General features: G+C 48.0%; 1 protein-coding gene across 2 annotated transcripts in view; it reads right to left on the bottom strand.

Moving 5' to 3' along the window:
• gli3 (GLI family zinc finger 3) overlaps positions 1–18152 on the bottom strand; it is a 117069-nt gene that overhangs the window by 78638 nt on the left and 20279 nt on the right. For both annotated transcript variants that reach the window (XM_076290709.1, XM_076290710.1), the window contains exon 2: positions 15234–15407. In XM_076290709.1, coding sequence (XP_076146824.1) covers positions 15234–15366 — 133 coding nt within the window. In that variant the 5' untranslated portion in view covers positions 15367–15407. The remainder of the gene's footprint in view (positions 1–15233; positions 15408–18152) is intronic.

The raw sequence follows: 18152 nt of genomic DNA, 5'->3' as shown, positions 1-18152 counted from the left end.
GCCATCTAACAGGCCTGGCCCAGGTTGCAGCGCAGCACTGGGGGTTGGGCAAGGAGGAGTAGCAGGAGAGGGGCACAAAGCCGAATCAAAGACTTCAACAAGGTCCCAAAGACTCCCACTTCACTCGTACTGAATCAGTGTCAGGGGCTGGAACACCTTCCTCTCCCCGACTCCCTCACAATCTCTTATCATCGAAACGATATATCACGACTGCAACGTGTGGAATTGGGCTGGGTTTGGGTAGCATGGAAAAGTGCTTCTACAAAACAGACCATGACCTGGACTATTTGGTTACACAAAAGACCTTCAGTTTTGCAGATGTTCTGAATTTTAAAAGTAAGCCCATTCTTTGGATATTTAGAATGAAAAAGTGAAAGAAAATACACACACTGCTGCAGCTTACTGCTGTCTACTGCCATCAGTTTGAGGATCTCAAGACGCATCCATTGAAAACAGCACTGATTCATCTCAGCGGCAGCAGCAGCATCTGCATTTCAGCTGACACAGGCGACTAACACGAGAGAGCTTCCTGTAACTCAGTGGCAGATGCACGGACTCCAGAGAATGATGGTACACTCTGTGCTTTGATTACACTGTGGTTGAGAGCCACTCCTAAGAAGGGTACCACACCCTGAGAGACGACAGACTGGGAGAGAGAATAGGTGGCAAAAAGCCTTGATCAACATATATTATTATATTTGGTAGGTACCCTTCATAACCACGTTTAAATCTTTCAAAAGCGGCTATTTTTGTTCCGCCAACCTTTCCTCGACTTGCAAATTGCTGAACGACCAAATATGTAACTCTACCCTCTACAAAGTTTTCAGTGGAGAGATGGAATTTGCCTTTTTACTCACTGGCAAAGCACACGCTTGAGACCCTGGGAGTCAGTCTTTTAGGCTGATATTTCTCGCTTCCAGCTCTCCATGACTGGCCTGCTCTGGCCAGATTCTGCCCGGAGACACAGAGGGCCGAGGAGGGCCAGCTATCCGGCTGCGTCTGACCGCTGGTATCTCCCTCCTTCTCCCGCACAAGCCCAGTAGCCACCCAGCTCCAGCCTGTGCTACCCAGATTAGCGGCCGCCACGTGCTGAGGGGAGCGTCAGATCCACCCAGAGCTGAGCCGCCAGCGCTGCGCGACTTTCGCGCTACACAGCTAAATGAGACACTTCCAACATCAACAACATGTCTGACCAAAAGGTGCAAGACTGCTCAATGGGCTTCTCTCCTCTCTCTCCAGCACACCATCTGACAGCCTCAGTCTAAGCATGGCATCGGGATACTGCGGGTGAGTACGCACCAGGCATGCTGGCAAAAGGAACAGCCCTATTAAGACAGTTAGCCAGCGCTTACAAGCGGATGGATAATTAGACACTTCAAAGGCACCTGCCCGTGATCCCATGAGGTGGGGATGTATTCACTGCCCCCTCTCCTCTCTTCCATTCCTCTATCCCATTTTAAAAGCATGTTAACTCCTATCTGGGGCTAGCAGGCTAATTTAACTTCTGACATTTGATATGTGAGGAATGAGAGGGATCAGCCGTTTAGCTGGAACGGGATTACCCCCGCATCACCCCCCCCCCCCTTTCTTCCCACGTGAGGGAGGAAGGGAGAGGGGGTGGTGGTGGTGGGGGGGGGGCGGGGGACCAGGCCGCTCGCAGTCAGGCCAGATTCATTAATTTGCCTGGTGTGCTAAGCAGTTTATCAATGACGGCGAAAATGTCTCGGCCCAGAGTGGAACATCCCTTTACCCCAGCCTACCCTACCCTCCTCCCTCTTCCTCTCCGCTCCATCCAGCTCGGCTGCCGGCGATATCACGGGCCTGCTGCTGTACAAATTCCTGTGAGCCTGTCAGTCAGCTGCTAGCTTTCCTCCTGCTTTCATGACAGCAGTAGCAGTAATGAAATCAGTCAGAATGGCAAGAAGGTGTTGTTACAGGTGTAAGAAATTACACTGAGAAAACCTTTTTTCCCCCTCCTCTATCGCTCTGTGTTGCTATGGATTGTTTATGCTTCGTTTTGAAATTCAGCCAATGCTGTGAGCAAATGCTAGCGTGAGCCAGCTAAATCCTATCAAAAACCAAATAGCCCCTCTCTACACTGTTCTATCAAAGGCAGATGGTCTTAGCCCACTGTATCCTATCAAAGGAAAGCCTCCTTGACCTTTGACTTTACACATGTGGAGAAGAGGGCCAGCGCTAACTCTTGAGTTAATTTTGGTGGATTAATTTCTGTTCAGTGTCAACATCACAAGTTGTATGCATCACAACATCACAAGTTGTGTGTGTGTGTGTGTGTGTGTGTGTGTGTGTGTGTGTGTGTGTGTGTGTGTGTGTGTGTGTGTGTGTGTGTGTGTGTGTGTGTGTGATGTGTGACGGATCTGGGTTAAATGTTTGCCACGCCTAAACTCTTTGATGCAACAGCTGTTCCTGCTTAGGCGTCCCTTTTTCCTGCTCGACTCCACGTCTTCCACAGGGCACCGTGACAATCATAATTCCAAGCAACAAGACAAACAACATTAAAACAGACACAGACACACACACCAACCCCACCAAGATTCAAAACCACAAGTCAAAAGCCATCAAACTCATCACCACTCAGCATGGATTTCCAACACACAACATAGACAAAGCAGTAAAAACACATGACACATGACTCTGTACAAACAGGGTTCCCCTGAGATAGTATATCATTTAGTGGGCTGTAACAGACTAGCAGACATCTAAAGCAAGCACTCGCTTATTTCACTCACTAACAGATGTATTTCAACCTGGTTCAACAAATAGAGAGACCACTCTGGGGGATGCTTAAAACATTACCTTCGAGGTTATCAATCTTCATTTAGTAAACATGGCGCCTGCTGTTAACGCTGTGGAATTGGGCAAATTTGCTGCTTAAATGTATCCTCCTGATAGACACTTCTCTCTCATTTTTTCTCTCTGTTCTTTCTTTCTTTCTCCTTCTCTCCTTGTCTCTCTGTCTCTCTCCCTCCCTGCCCCGACAAAGGTATGAAGGGGCAGTGGTACCACCAGCGTATAATTCAGCCTCCAACAACTAGGTGAGGCACATAACCTCTCATTAGGGGAGTCTGCCTCACTCACTGGGAGGCAGACAGATTAAAAGACCTGTCAGGGTCAGACAAACACAGCCAGCCCACGTCTCAGCAGTGGTGGGAGGGTTCAGGGTAGGAGGTGGGGTAGGTGGGGATGGAGGCAAAAGATAAGGTGACATGCCCCTCTCTCTCCCTTATTCTCTCTCTCTCTATGATTACATGGTCAGGCCGAGACCACCGTGCTTTCTCAGGAGCATGAGAGAGAGAGAATTACAGACTGACAGACCACTCACCTACAGAGCTCACCTGAGCTCACAAAATGATGATGTCTGCTGGGTTAATGCAAAGAAAGAAGGATCTGGTTCTGAAGATTTTAAATGCACAACCGTTGGGCTTTGTTTTATAAAGGCGCTTTGAGGTCCGAGCTACTAGAAGGCCTGATTTCAGAAGGACCCTTAGACAAACGAGGCCCCTGTCACAGCAGCTAGCTAGCTTCTCCAAATGGGCTCCAGGTGCAGACATCCAGTGTGACCTATTCTAAGATAGTATGCAAAAGAGAAGCAATAGGGCTGGGACCGATCCACTTCCCTTGGTCCATATGTCTGCACACTATCTGAAGGGCGAGGGGGTAAATTGTAAGCCATGAATAAACTGCCCCTTAGGAAAGCCATCGCCGGTGAGAAATGGGCCTGCGCAGGCCACAGCAGGATTCTGGGGATTCTGGCCAGGTGAGAGAGAGAGATTCTCACACACACACACACAGGTGCGGTGTGTGTGCGATCAGAGGACACTCAAGGACATTGCTTCTGTGCTCAGGCCTAAAGTCAGTGTCCCCAAAACAGCGCTGAAAACAGTGTCTTGGCCTGATAGGTTGCACCTGTTGCCATTGGCAAAAACTCTGCACCTGTTTTAGTGCACAATGCATAGCGGGTAAGTTCAAGGTGAGTGGCTCTTTATTGACCTGAAATTCATTGTAAGAGATCTACCCGCTATCGCTGCCCATTTTTAAAACATTACATGTCCCTCATGCCCCCTTTCCTCATTTGTTTCCGTGTCCCTTTTTCTCTCTCTCTCTCTCTCTCTCTCTCTCTCTCTCTTTCTCCCTCTCTCTCTCTCTCTCTCGCTCTCTCTCGCTCTCTTATTCCTGTCCTCTCCTCCAATAATGAGAATTACTCCTCTGTGACCTCCACTGTCACTCCGGCTTGTGGAATCCGCCTCCCCGTCATTCCCCGGCGTTCCAGACGTAAAGCTCCCGTCATCTTTAATCAGTGCATTAAATTCCCATTAACTCCACACTCTGCACTCTACACCAGATTGTTTTTTTTCTTCTAACTTGTCGAAACAAAAGAGGGTAGAATGAGTACGCTGTAATGGGCATGCTGAAAGCAATGTCCTATAGCCCGCATTACACTGGCATGATCACATTCACTTGAATAAAAAGCTGAGCTCTGTTAGTCAGTGCAACCTTTTTGGCCTTGCAGTCAGAGTAAGTGTATGACCACTGCATGCCTGTAGTCATGTGTCCATCACACACTTTTGTACCGTCCTTAGACTTTCTAATCCTATTCTGTCTCTTTTGTCTTTTCAATCCAGTCTATTTCTGTCTGCTTTAATACTTTTTTTCCCCTCACATTCTTCCCACACTTCTTTTCCCTGTTCTCTCCTTGTACTTCTCCAACTGCCTCTATCACTCACTCTTCCCTCTGCCTTCCTCTCCCTCTCAATCGTTCTCTCTTTTCATTCTTTCATTATCACAGGGTCTCTGCAGCCCCCCCCCCCCACCTCTCTCTCTCTCTCTCTCTCTCTCTCTCTCTCTCTCTCTCTCTCTCTCTCTCTCTCTTTCCCCCTCTCGCTTTTGCTCTCTCTCTCTCGGGCGGCGAGGACCCATGCAGAGCTGACAGAGGGCCAAGCAGAAACAAAGGGTGCATTGATGAGGCAGCAGACGTAATGTAGTCTGCCTCACAGCAGCCCCAATCCAGTCATGAGGTCGCCAAATTGTTAATAAGGAGAGAGGCCCATTCTGTGACTGGAGTCCATCAGCGTGTGTGTGTGAGTGTGTTATTGTGTGTATGAGAGTGAGTGTGTTATTCTGTGTATGGCCATGGTGAACGTATATAAGGTGTGTGCGTTCGTATGCGTGAGTGCGTGCGTGCGTGCGTGCATGCGTGTGTGTGTGTGTGTGGGTGAGAGAATGTGTACACCTCTTTATTCCTGAGTTAGTAAGACAAGGCAAAAGTACTATCAATGTTAAGGAGGTACATTACTCCCACTCCGCTTTGACAGTGTTCCCTCTCTCCCCCCCCCCTCTCTCTCTGTCTCTTTCTCTCTCTCTCTCTCTGACTCTGGGCTGTCACTCTGAAGAAGCCCGGGCATCATTAGGATCTGAGCCTCAGGTGAGTCCCGCAGACAGAGAACAGACGAGCTAGAGGAGAGTCTGTTTCATCACGGCTGTCTGGGGGGTGCAGCATGAGTTACAGAGAGACACTTCACAAAAAGAGAGAAGCCCATTTTTTCAACTCCACTGAAAGAGTCCATGATGCCGGCCACGCCAACTTGGCAGACAAAGACAAAGTTGTCTTAGATTGCAGCAGTCAGAGTTGATTAGAGAATAGCAGGCCTTGCGATTTCCTTTACAAGCAAAATAAAATAGCAGGCAATGAATAAGCAAATAAATAACAGACTGCCGGGAGAGGTAAGAACTAGCGTTGCATTTCCAAGAAGACCCTCCCTCTCTCCCTTTCCCTCTCTCTTTCTCTTTCTCCATCTCTCTTTCCCTGACAAGAGCTCACAATCTACCCATTGACTAACAAGGGAGAGGTTTGCCAGAGTTCAGTGTGCATAGCCTCACCATGTAAGCATAAGAGTATATTCCCCGCAGGAACATTCCTTCCCAGCCCACACTTCTCCTTACACATCTGAGTTCAATTGGAGCCTGGTGCCCCCTTTCCTCTGGTAATCGATCCGCTAGTGGTTGACCACTTCGAGTGGCAGGGTTCACGGTTGCGGAGCACCATATCCGCATCTGATAAAGACAAACAAATGGATCGGCTGACACTCCCCTCACTGCATGGTGTGTGTATGTGTGTGTGTGTGCGTCCATGCATTGGTGCATGTGTGTATGTGTGGAGGTGGGAGGGAACAATTCCAGCAAGGGTTGGCTTCACTGTTCGATTCTGTCAATAACGGATGGTGCTTTTACACTCCTGACCAAAGCCCTCTTTAGTGGTACAAGAGAGGGTAAAAGACAGAAAATGTAGAGATTGCAGGATACAGAGGATATGACTATAAGGAACAAAACTGGACTGTACGTACAAAGAGCTGAGAAAGTAAGGAAGAGGATGAGCGAGAGAAGAATGAGAATAAGGAGGAAAAGAAAAGGGGGGGAGAGAGAGAGAAAAAGATGGATGGGGTGCGAGGGAGAACCAGAGCGCTGGAGAGGGTGGGAAAAAAGGGGAGAATGGGGGAGGGGGAGGTGGCTTCTTAACCCTCTGTTTCTAATCAATCACCAGAAATCAGTGCCATAGAACACGGCCTTTGATCCCAACTCCTCTTTCACACTGGGCAAAGGGGAAGAGCGCACAAGAGGGAGAGAGAGAGAGAGAGAGGGAGAGAGAGAGGGAGAGAGAGAGAGAGAGGGAGGGAGAGAGAGAGAGAGAGAGAGGGAGAGAGAGGGAGAGAGAGGGAGGGAGAGAGGGAGAGAGGGAGAGGAAAGACTGAGCAGGAGACAGACGAGGGGGAGCAAAAGGGTTGATGAGGAAATGAGAGAGATGGCATTGAGATAGGAGGCCGTGGCGGCTTCACGAAAGGAGTTCATGCTTCACCAAAAGGTCTGGGACACGTCAGAAAACTTAAAACTTAAACATTTGTGTCTGAATATGCACTTAAGATGAAAACATAAAAGCCATGCGGACACATCCCTGGCTGCGATCGAGAGACAGGCTCCGACAACAAAGCAAAAACAAATACTTTCAAAGGCACTACGCTCCAACAGGGGCCAAAAACAGCTGAGAGAGAGAGAAAGAGAGAGAGAAAGAACACACGGGTCAGAGAGAACAAGTGATAGAGTGAATATGAAAAAATAACTCTCTCTCTCTCTCCACTTCTGCAACGAAAAGAGAAGGAGAAAAAGCGTGCGACAGAGAAGAATAACACGGGACAATAAATTCTCCCAGCATGCCCTGGACAGTTTCACTTTGTTCCTCTCCGCGGGAGCTTGTCACCAAATGGACACTCGCTGCAGAATAATCAGCCACTGTTTTCCTACTCGGGGCTTTCTATTTTTACAGGGCCCTGTCCGTGACCCCGGCGGCCGTCAGCGGAAAGGGTAGCTGAGAAAGGGACAGACACGGGAGAGAGAGTGATAGAGAGAAAGAGAGAGAGAGAGTGTGTGTGTGTGTGTGTGTGTGTATGTGTGTGTGTGTGTGTGTGTGTGTGAGAGAGAGAGAGAGAGAAATGATGGTTTTGCGACCCACAGCTCCTGACCTGACTGAACCGTCTGGCCGCGGAAACAATACAGGCAGTCGTTCAGACAGCAGGCCGGCACCCTGAGTGAGTGAATGAAGCGCAGCAGAGGGGGCCAGCAGTGCGTCCTAGTCCCAGCTACCTCCCTCGTGTGTGCAGTCAATGCGTGTGTGTGCAGTGCTACGAAGGAATCCAGCCGACTGGCTGTGCTGGGTGAGCCTCCTGTGTGTGAGCCCAGCTCTGGGGGTGGGGTGGATGGGGGTGAGATGGGGGTGGAGGTGGGGGTGGAGGTGGAGGTGGGGGATTGAGTGCTTGCTCCAGTGGGTCGGGCTGGGGGCCGGGTTGCTGTGAGGCCCTCCGCCCCCGAGAGCAGTGGGGTCGGGTTAATCCAGAGCCGCAGGCTTCTCGAGTCAGAGAGAGAGGGAGATGAAGCAGCCAAACACGCGCACACACATATACACACACACACACACACACAAAGAGAGAGAGAGGCAGACAAACACACTACTACAGACAGACACGCACACATGCACATCGGCAGACACACACACCCCACTGCTGCAGGAAATTACCTTCGAAACAGAGAGTAAGGGCCTAGATTAGAGTCAAGGCATGCAATAAGAAGCCTCTCTGTGTGTGTGTGTGTGTGTGTGTGTGTGTGTGTGTGTGTGTGTGTGTGTGTGTGTGTGTGTGTGTGTGTGTATGTGTATGTGTGTGTGAGTGTGTGTGTGTGTGTGTGTGTGTGTGTGTGTGTGTGTGTGTGTGTGTGTGTGTGTGTGTGTGTGAGTGTGTGTGTGTGAGAGAGAGAGAGAATATAATTATGTTTTTGCACTATTGAATGCATATGTCTTGCATTTCTTTGTCTCTGTGTGTGTGTGTGTGTGTGTGTGTGTGTGTGTGTGTGTGTGTTTGTTTTAGTATGTCTACATGAATCTGTGTGGGCATATGTGTGTCTCTTTCAATGTGTGTGCATGTGTGTGAATATGAGCACCATTGAATGCAAATGCGTGTGTGCCTATGCATGTTTGTGTGTGCACGTGTATGTGTGTGTGTGTGTGTGTGTGTGTGTGTGTGTGTGTGTGTGTGTGTGTGTGTATGCGGTAGAGGCCTCTGTGACAGTGACCCTCACCTCTTCTCTGTGGGGCGCAGTCAGAGGTCAGCGTGCATGACACCCTCGGCCATTATGCTGTGTGACCTCCTCACAAGAACAGTCTCCTTCTGCTCAACTATTCCTCCATTAACACACACACACACACACATGCATGCACCCCCTGCCACCTACACATACACACCTGCCCTTATTCAACCTCTACAGCTATACAAATGCACACATATACCTCATTAGGCTGTGTGAATGCTTGTAGGCAACCAAAGGATTCGATAAACTAATTACACAATCCTTTATTTACTCAACAGTGAAAAGTGAAAAACTGCAAGAAATTGCAAATAAAGGAAGAATGAGAGAGGGAGGAAGTGAAAAAGGGAAAACAGACAGAAGAGAAAAAGCACAGAGGTAGGGAAAGGGAAAGTGATGCTTGTGTATGTGCTGGGGTGGAGTGGTAGGGGGATGAGTGGAGAAGCAGTTGATTATGAGGGCCATCAGGTGATCAATGCTTTCATTAATAAGACTGATCGCAGGACTGTCACAGCTCTGACAGCGGGCTGAGGGATGACCCGCTGCCCAGACTCCATTTCCCCCGACGCTCGGCGTTTACCCACCCCTCCTCTACTCTCCCCTCCTCTCCCGTTTACCCACCCCACACCTCCCCTCCTCTCCCCACCCCTCCTCTACTCTCCTCTCCCGTTTACCCACCCCACACCTCCCCTCCTCTCCCCACCTCTACTCTCCTCTCCTCTCCCGTTTACCCACCCCTCCTCTACTCTCCTCTCCTCTCCCGTTTACCCACCCCACACCTCCCCTCCTCTCCCCACCTCTCCTCTCCTCTCTTTCTCTCTCCCATTTACCCACCCCTTCTCTCCCCACCTCTCCTCACCCCTCCTCTCCTCTCTTTCTCTCTCCCATTTACCCACCCCTTCTCTCCCCACCTCTCCTCACCCCTCCTCTCCTCTCTTTCTCTCTCCCATTTACCCACCCCTTCTCTCCTCACCTCTCCTCTCCCCACCTCTCCTCACCTCTCCTCTCCTCACCCCTCCTCTCCTCTCCTCTCCTCTCCCGTTTACCCATTCCTCCTCTCCTCTCCTGCCCGCTCCCTTCTGCTCTCCTCTCCTCTCTTCCTCTCCCCACTCTCTTACTCAATCATCCTCTTCTTCCTTTCCTTTCTCTCCTTTCCCTTCCATTCCTCTATTTGGCTCTGTCTTCTGTCATTCCTTCTTCTCCTTTTTCTTTTCTCTCTCTCTCTCTCCCTTTCCCTTTGCTTACTCCTCTGTCCATTCAATACTATTCCCCCAGAATGAGAAACCCTCCAGTCGACTGGGAGTTTTGTGTCACTGGAGAAATGTGTGTGTGTGTGTGTGTGGGGGGGGGGGGGTGAGCGGCTCGAGGAAACACGGAACAGAGGAGGAGGAAAGAGGAGGAGAAGGAAAGAGGGGGAGGAGAAGGAGGAGGACAAGCAGGAGAAGGGAGAGGTGGAGGAAGAAAAGTGAAAATCCATTTTGAAGCCCATTTTCAATTAGGGTCCACAAGCTGTTATCGCAGGTGTCGCAGAATGGGGGCCCGTGAGTGAAAGTGTCTGCTATCCGTTTCTGAAATGAACCCTTATCTGTCCGCCACAAAGATGGGCCGGCCCCGCGTATCTGTAAATGACTTTCCCAGCCACGCTGCTAACAGGGGAACTTTATTTCTGTCAGATGACATTCCCCTCCATTTTTCGCTGTTGATCATTTAAATGCCCGCCTAAAAAAGGTGGCCTCTCTCTTTCTTTCTCTCTCTCTCTCTCTCTCATGCTGTTGGCTTTCTCTCCTCCCACCCCTGCCCTATTCTACAAATACTATGCATTCGCTCTCTCCCTTTCTCTCGCTCTACCTCTCTCAATGCAATCCTTCAGGCTGCTTATTCCTTAAACATCCTATTCAGGATTAGATTTTTTTCCCCCCTTGATTTCTATCGTTACCTTTCGTTTCCAAGAAAGCTTTGACAAGAACCCTTTACCATAAATACCCCTGACCAAAACAAAAATGTGGAGAAATGAAAGGAGCTCTGCTTCCTCTCTAATACACAGCAAACTTCACACCCTGCCTGCGATGCCCAATTGCACGCATTCCTTCACAATTTTCCAGAAGTCTCTTCCCTCGCTTTTTCCCTTCACTCATGCTTTCTTACTGTCCTCACTCACTCTCTCTCTCTACACTCTGTTGCCCCCCTTTCACACACTCCCTCTCTCTCTCTCTACACTCTGTTACCCCCCCCTTTCACACACTCCCTCTCTCTCTCTCTCTCTCTCTACTTTCTGTCCCGCCATTTTATTGATTCGGCAGCCATATGAGGAAAATGAAAAAAAAAAAAACAGCCCAACTGCTAACCCAACCCAAAAAACTTTCCTCTGGACTCTGCTCCTCTCTCCTCTCAATGGCAGGCCCCTTTCTTCTTCCCTCCTTTCACATTTTTTTATTAGCAAATTATCCCATGACGACAGGATTTATTCAGGCAAAGAGCATGGACATCTTTTTTTAGGGCTCCAGGAAGCAACAAAAGAATCAGCGGACTTTGTGGTCCACCTGCCTGGCGAATGATGAGGGGGCAGAGGGGGGAGGAGAGCAGCACCCCCCTCGTGCCTGTCCAAAAGGGGACCAATCAGGCCATTGTTGCGGCGCGGTCGGCCCCTTTTGAGCTGTCGGCCCAGGGGAGAGAGCGCGCGGATGAATGCTACACGGGGTGAAGCCACCATTTAACCAACCATGTGGGAACGCTCCCTCCAAGACTAGGTAATTGCGCGCTGGAGCTCCATGCTCAGCTTTTTTTCATATTACTGACAGAATGAGAGGGAGAGTTGGGGCGGGGTGTGTGTGTGTGGGGGGGGGGGGGGTTTGGATGGGGAAGAGAGATTCGGACAGGAAGAGAAAGATTAGGAAGAAAAGAATGATCTGAGAATAAAGACAAGGAGAATGGGAAGAATGAAGGAAAGTAGAGGGCAAGAAAGCAAAAAAGAAAGAAAGGTAGATGGAAAGAAGGAAAGGAGAACAAAGAAAGAAAGAAAGACCAACCAAGACCAAATCAACTATCATCACACACACATACACACACACACACACACACACACATACACACACACACACACACACACACACACACACACAACATCCCTGGCATGCACTCACAAACCTAGCTCAACAAAAATATTTGGAATATTTCAAATTAGATTATCATTATCTCAAAAAGCCACTTGAACCACATCTGACTTGTGGCCTGAATGCCACTTCAACCACATTTAGTGCTATTCCCAGAGCCAATCCCTCAGCCAGGGACATATATTATTTCAATGCGGTGAAGACCGTCGAGACCCAATGTAACCTCTGTCTTCTTAATTCCCTCCAATGGAGTTGGAGCTCTACAGTTCAAACTCCCCTTCCTGTCTCTGACAAACAAAACCAAACATTCACTATCTCCATCCACATGACATGTCGAAATGTGCAAAGACTTTTGTTTCTTACTGTATGTGGCTGCTCTGAAACTGGGTTCTGTGAAGAGGCCCAGCCTAAGTGCTGCACTAGGGCAAGTTAACCACTGTTGACTCTTTTCTGGGCTGTTGGAACCCCTCATGGAAGTGGAATAAAGAGTTATTTTCAGATAGGATGGCAGGCTCAAATACAGTTTTGTGTGTGATTTGCTGATGTGCTGCAAAACGCACCACATGAGCCGAAGCCCTACAGTAAAAGAAATATATAAAATCCCTGGGAAATCCACCACCCCATCATGGACACAGTTTTCCAATTACACTGAGGTTTCACTTCACCTTTCCGTCACACAGCTGGGGAGGCAAAACGCAGTCACTCACATGTTGCTGCCTCCCACGACCTGCCCAGTTTTGTGGGGCTTCCCCATCAGCTCAGCAGGGGCATGTGTGTGGCATGATTTGGGATAATTTGCTTAAATGGGGGGCATGTTGATTTTGAGACGCGGCGAAAAGCTACCCCGGAGGCAGCAATCACATGGGCCTCCTTGACGCGCTGCTCGCTTTATTCAGGCTGAAGTGGCCTGCGGCTCAGGCCGAAAGGGTTAAGGTTGGGCTGAGGGTCGGGTGTTGGGTTACCCCTGATAAAGGGTTTGGGTTGTGCGGATAGGGGCTGCAAGAGGGGAACTGGGGAATGTGAGGTCAGGTCTGTGTGTGTGTGTGTATGTGTGTGTGTGTGTGTGTGTGTGTGTATGTGTGTGTGTGTGTGTGTGTGTGTGTGTGTGTGTGTGTGTATGTCTGTGTGTTCATGTGTGTGTGTGTGCGCACATGTCTGTGTGTTCATGGGTGTGTGTGTGTGTGTCCGTGTGTGTATGTGTGTGTGTGTGTGTGTGTGTGAGTGTGTGTTTGTGTGTTCATGTGTGTGTGTGTGTGTTTGTGTGTTCGTGTGTGTGTGTGTGTGTGTGTGTGTGTGTGTGTGTGTGTGTGTGTGTGTGTGTGTGTGTGTGTGTGAGTTCATGTGTGTGTGTGTGAGTGTGTGTGTGTGTGTGTTCATGTGTGTGTGTGTGTGTGTGTGTGTGTGTTCATGTGTGTGTGTGTGTGTGTGTGTGTGTGTGTGTGTGTGTGTGTGTGTGTGTGTGTGTGTGTGTGTGTAAGCTATCCTATGAACAAGGTTAAAGGTGCTGGATGCTGAGGAGTGCGCACACACAGAGCTAGCCGTCCCAAATTTCATTTGATGGCCTCTTATTTGCTTCTGCATTCTTCCTCCAGGTGTAAGTGCTGCTGGTAGACATTAGTAGGCCAACGTGTTCAGTGTGTGTGTGTGTGTGTGTGTGTGTGTGTAGGTAAGTGTGTGCCTGTTTGTCTGTGTCTGCATCCAGTTTGTGATGATTACAGGATCTGTGTTTCCAAGACAAACCGTATGCTGTTTGGCGGAGTAATTACCAGTGTATTACAGAGAAAAATCTGCAATCACAGAGCCAAATTACATCCATGCTTTTTCCACACAGTAAAAACTCTTCCCCCACATCCATCCTTCACACACACATACAAACATACACACACACACACACACACACACCCCGCACTCCTTCTAATTAATGATACAGCATCAGCCATCTGGGAGTGTGCAACGCAGCCAGGGATCTCCCAAAATGCATCATGGGGATAGATGTACAGTACACACACCATCATAAACATCATATACTCTCTCCCATACACTCACATCCAAAACTCTCACTGAATACAAATACAAATACGTGCAATAATGTCTCTCACAAACTTAAAATTCATATCTATAGTCCCTCCTGTACTTTAACACACACGTGACACACATTGTATTATTTCAGAAACTACACTTTTCACACATTCCAATTGACATTCCATGTATATAATGTCTGTCCCAATCCCTCCGACTCATGCGCGCGCACACACACACACACAAACACACACACACACACACACACACACACACACACAGATACACTAGAAAGTCAAAATGAATCATTAACCCTCAATAACACTGCCTCCAGTGTCCAGCCATCAAGCCTAAGCAAAGTCCTTATAGGCAAATGCCCCTACTTGGCAGCCAACGCACCTTGGCCAGTTATCGGGCAGCTATTTTCCTGTATGAATAGGGAGGCATACAGGAAGAGATGCGATTTGTGCATTACGAATTGGTGTTACGAACTAACCCCATTCATTTCTATAGAGGATTCTTTGAGTGCTGTGTCTCCTCATTAGAAAGTCTCTGGCCTAAGTGATAAAAGGCACATTCCACAGGTCATCCACCACAACCAAGAGTCGGTGCAGCAACCCAGTGGGTGGATTCAAGCTCCTTTTTTTCACATTGGCCATTTAGCAATGGTTTGTTTGGACAGCCTGAAAGGAGACAAGGCTCTCGCACTGTAAATCCTCCCATTATTTATTTCAGCAGCTGTGCAAGAAGTCCCTGACCACAGAGGCCCTCAGACGAGGCACAAAGTTGCTCATGGCCAGAGTCATTTGGATCTGATCAGCTCCGCCATGAATGTTGTGTCTCCACAGTACCACGGCACAGTGGAGATGAATACAAATGTGCTCGCACTCGTACAGCGATGGGAATCTGACCTCACTAAGACACATGGGTCTGCCTTAGCGTGTCTAGTGGCCTCATACAAGGAATCCTCAGGGAGCAGATTTACTGTAACTGATGTTAGCGCTCTGTCTACTGTGGTCTGTAGCATTAACATATGTAAACATATACAGTGACTTGCACTGCACTTGTGCCCATTTTTGCTGAGTGTTGAACTCCGCTATTGTTTAGTCAGGTTTTAATATGCATTGTCTGCTGTTATACTGTTTATCTGGTTTTACTGAAATGCTTCAAAGGATATTTAACACAAAGATGACGTACAATTGTGCATGTGCTGTGTCTGAGTGAGTGAGACACCAGATGGAAATTACTGCATTAAAAAAATGCTTTAATGACTTTTGATTTTATACCATTTCAGGTCCACCATAAAACGAGGCCAACTTGGCTTGGATGCACATGTGTTAGTATGTGAGGCCAAAACTTTTTTTTAATGTGTGATGAAGTGACCTGTGGACAGGTCACAGGGAGTGGCTTAAGACAGGAGAGAGCAGTGGAGTGTGGCCTGTGGTCGAGGTTTCTTACCGTTGGAGGTGGTGCTGGAGGCGACGGCCTTCTCACTGATGTCGCTGCGTGAGGACGCGCCCTTGGTGGCCACAATGGTCTCCACCCTCTTCTTCTTCTCAGCTGCAGAACTGGCCTGGGACTGGGTTTCCATGGCAACTGTGCATTCCTCAGCACCACATCAAGACGGGACACCTGACAGAGGTATAAAACAACAGGTAAGAATTTGGCTAACGTGTGCCCTCTCCCTGAACAATGTGTATCTGTAACACGTACATTGGATCATATCTTAATCCCTTAATTGAACAAGAACAGCATCAGAGGAAACCCACAGGTGAAACTGTGTTGAAGTTGTGTCTACAACTTAGCGAATGCTTTTACTTAAGACAGATATAGTAACAATCCTTTTGTGTTTATGGTTTTCTAAAACAGTCGTGTGAGTGAAGGCTTCATTGCTCATCAGCAAAGGCATCTCTTATGGTAGGTCTTCCTCGAGAACTTGTAAGAGTGATAGGTATGCAGGTTGTTTTACTTGTTTACATTGAGTGGGAGTCTATGTGAGTTGTGTCCCAGTAAATAAAGTTAAATATTTAAAAGGAGGAGGCTGTGGGGAAGTATGGCCTAAAGTTGCCTGACAAACAGAGTTTTAGAAACAGAGCTGATCCCTTGCGGGGATTCCATAGAAAGAGAAACCTCATGCTCCTGAAACGAGGAGCCGTTTGAAGGTCCTTTTGGGAATACCCCCTTATGCTGAGGCCATGTTTTCTTTCCCTCATTCTCTATTTTTCTCTCTCTCTTTCTCTCTTTCACAAACAGTAAAAGCTTTTTGAGGAACCGTGGGGAGTTCGCTTGTTCTGTCTGTGGGTTCAACCAACTGTCTGGCTGAGCTGGACTTTTGGCTCAGGGTTAGCCTGATGACTTGTTTGAAATGGGCCTTGGTCCTACCAAAACACCAAAATGAAAGGCCACAGAAGCATTCCGACTGCTTCTTTGCTAAGAAAGAAAAAAAAAACATTTGCTCCAGACCATACTGTAATTACTGGAAATATTTAGTCTGCGTGACTTACGGGGCAAATAAAGCAAGGTGTAATTACCTAACGAAAGTTTTTAATTGTGCCCGAGCCTCTCCTTGGCAAGAGCAAGCAGCCTGGGGAGAGGTAAGCTTGGCTGAGCAGCACAACACTGCCATTCAACACGGGAGGGGGGGCAGGGGAACCAAAGACCATAGGCGGGGGGTTCAGCTCCAGACAAACACTGAGAGCTTTGTTTGTTGTTGGGGTGTGGGCAATGTTTTTTTTTTTTTGATGGGGTGGGGGTGAGTTGGCTGGTTTGCCACTACTTTGGGGGGTGGAAAAAAACAGATTTCTGTCATGTCCTTTTAACTCACCAACAACATCTGCAAGCAATCTCAGTTTACAGAGAGCAGGAAAAAAAACAAAACAAAACAAAACAACTGAGCAATTATTCCCACAGACCAATCAAAGGCAAATTAAACGAAAGGCTCTTCCTCTAATTGCACCCACATGAATACACATTCCCCAGTCAATTCAGAGACAAGCATGGGTGTATGTATAATACATGTGTGTGTATGCATCTCATCATTTGTGTGCATTCTCTCTGTTCCCAAACATGTTCAAGTGTGAGTTTATCAAATAGGGCTGTTAAGGACCATTGCTATTCTTTACTATATTTAATGGAGGAAAGAACAAGCTGATGAGGCAGCAGTGGAAGAGAGGGGGGAAAGGGTGCCTGGCACAAATCGATTCTGTAGTCTGAGGTCGTGAGCTATGCCAGACGCCCGCTGGAGTACAGAGTAACTCTACAGTGAGGGGTGCAGGGGCTCTGATGCACCATCTCAATGGGAGAGAGAGAGTGATAGTGAGAGAGAGAGAGAAAGAGAGAGAGAGGGCAAGAAAATGAAGAGAGAAAGAGAGAGAGGGGGAGATCAGACGAAAGGACCAGCAAAGTCAGGGCTTTCTGCTCTCTTTTTAATTACACGGTAAACCCTTTTTGACAAGCAAGCCACAGCAAAACAAGGGTAGAAAGTTACAAGAGAAAGAAGAAAAAATCATTTTGTAGCAATTATTGACAATCCACCAGTCTTTGCATGTCATATTAAGAGTGTGTCTGTATGTGTGTGTGTGTCTGTGTCTGTGTGTGTGTGTGTGTGTGTGTGTGTGTGTGTGTGTGTGTGTGTGTGTGTGTGTGAAGGATGTCACTGGGACACAAGGAAGAGTGTAAGGACTAAACAGAGAAACACAGGAGCTGCAGAAGACAGACAACATGGCCGCATAAACATTCCTCTCTGCAAAGCAAATCTTGCTCTTGCTCCTGCCCACTCAGGCATGTCTGACCCTGCTTTTGTGTTGTGCCAGGCCCACTGCAGCTCCAGAGTAGCAATTAACGGCCTGACCTTTGACCCCTAATCCCCTCCGACCTGAACAGCACACAGACTCCCAGTGCCATAGGTGTTCCTCTCTTTCTGTTTCTGTCCCAAAGTTCTTCTGACTTGTTGGTGATTCTCACTATCAGCCCATGTTGTCCTGACAATCTTCTCTGACAAACTAACTCTAACCTCTGTGTGTAAGCATCACTTACTTCTCAAATAATGTAACTTCTGAAGTTACACACTACATAGGAATTGAAAAAAAATATATCTCCAAACTACTTTCCAATTTAGCTACATTAGTTGACATAAAAGCAGAAATAGAAGACTGTTGGTGCCAAATATCGGCCTCTTATAAATGTTGTCCTACTCAAATCTTTTCATATTTAATAAAAATGCATGCAAATGTGCACATGCAAAGGGTAATTCAAACACATGTAGACCTTGATAGCACTCAGCTGAGTCCCAATGGAACCTGTAAACAACAACATGAAATGAGTCGTGCAGACGCGAGCGGTTTGTTGCCCTGGTGTCTGCTGTGTGGAAAACAAAAG

The sequence above is a fragment of the Alosa pseudoharengus genome, unplaced genomic scaffold (genome assembly GCF_046254945.1).
Source record: "Alosa pseudoharengus isolate Yale_2024_CS ecotype anadromous, Long Island Sound unplaced genomic scaffold, YU_APseudo_1.1 YU_APseudo_1.1_scf_18, whole genome shotgun sequence".
NCBI lineage: Eukaryota > Metazoa > Chordata > Actinopteri > Clupeiformes > Clupeidae > Alosa > Alosa pseudoharengus.
The sequence above is the reverse complement of the archived record's forward strand: the minus strand, read 5'-3'. Positions and strand labels throughout refer to the sequence as shown.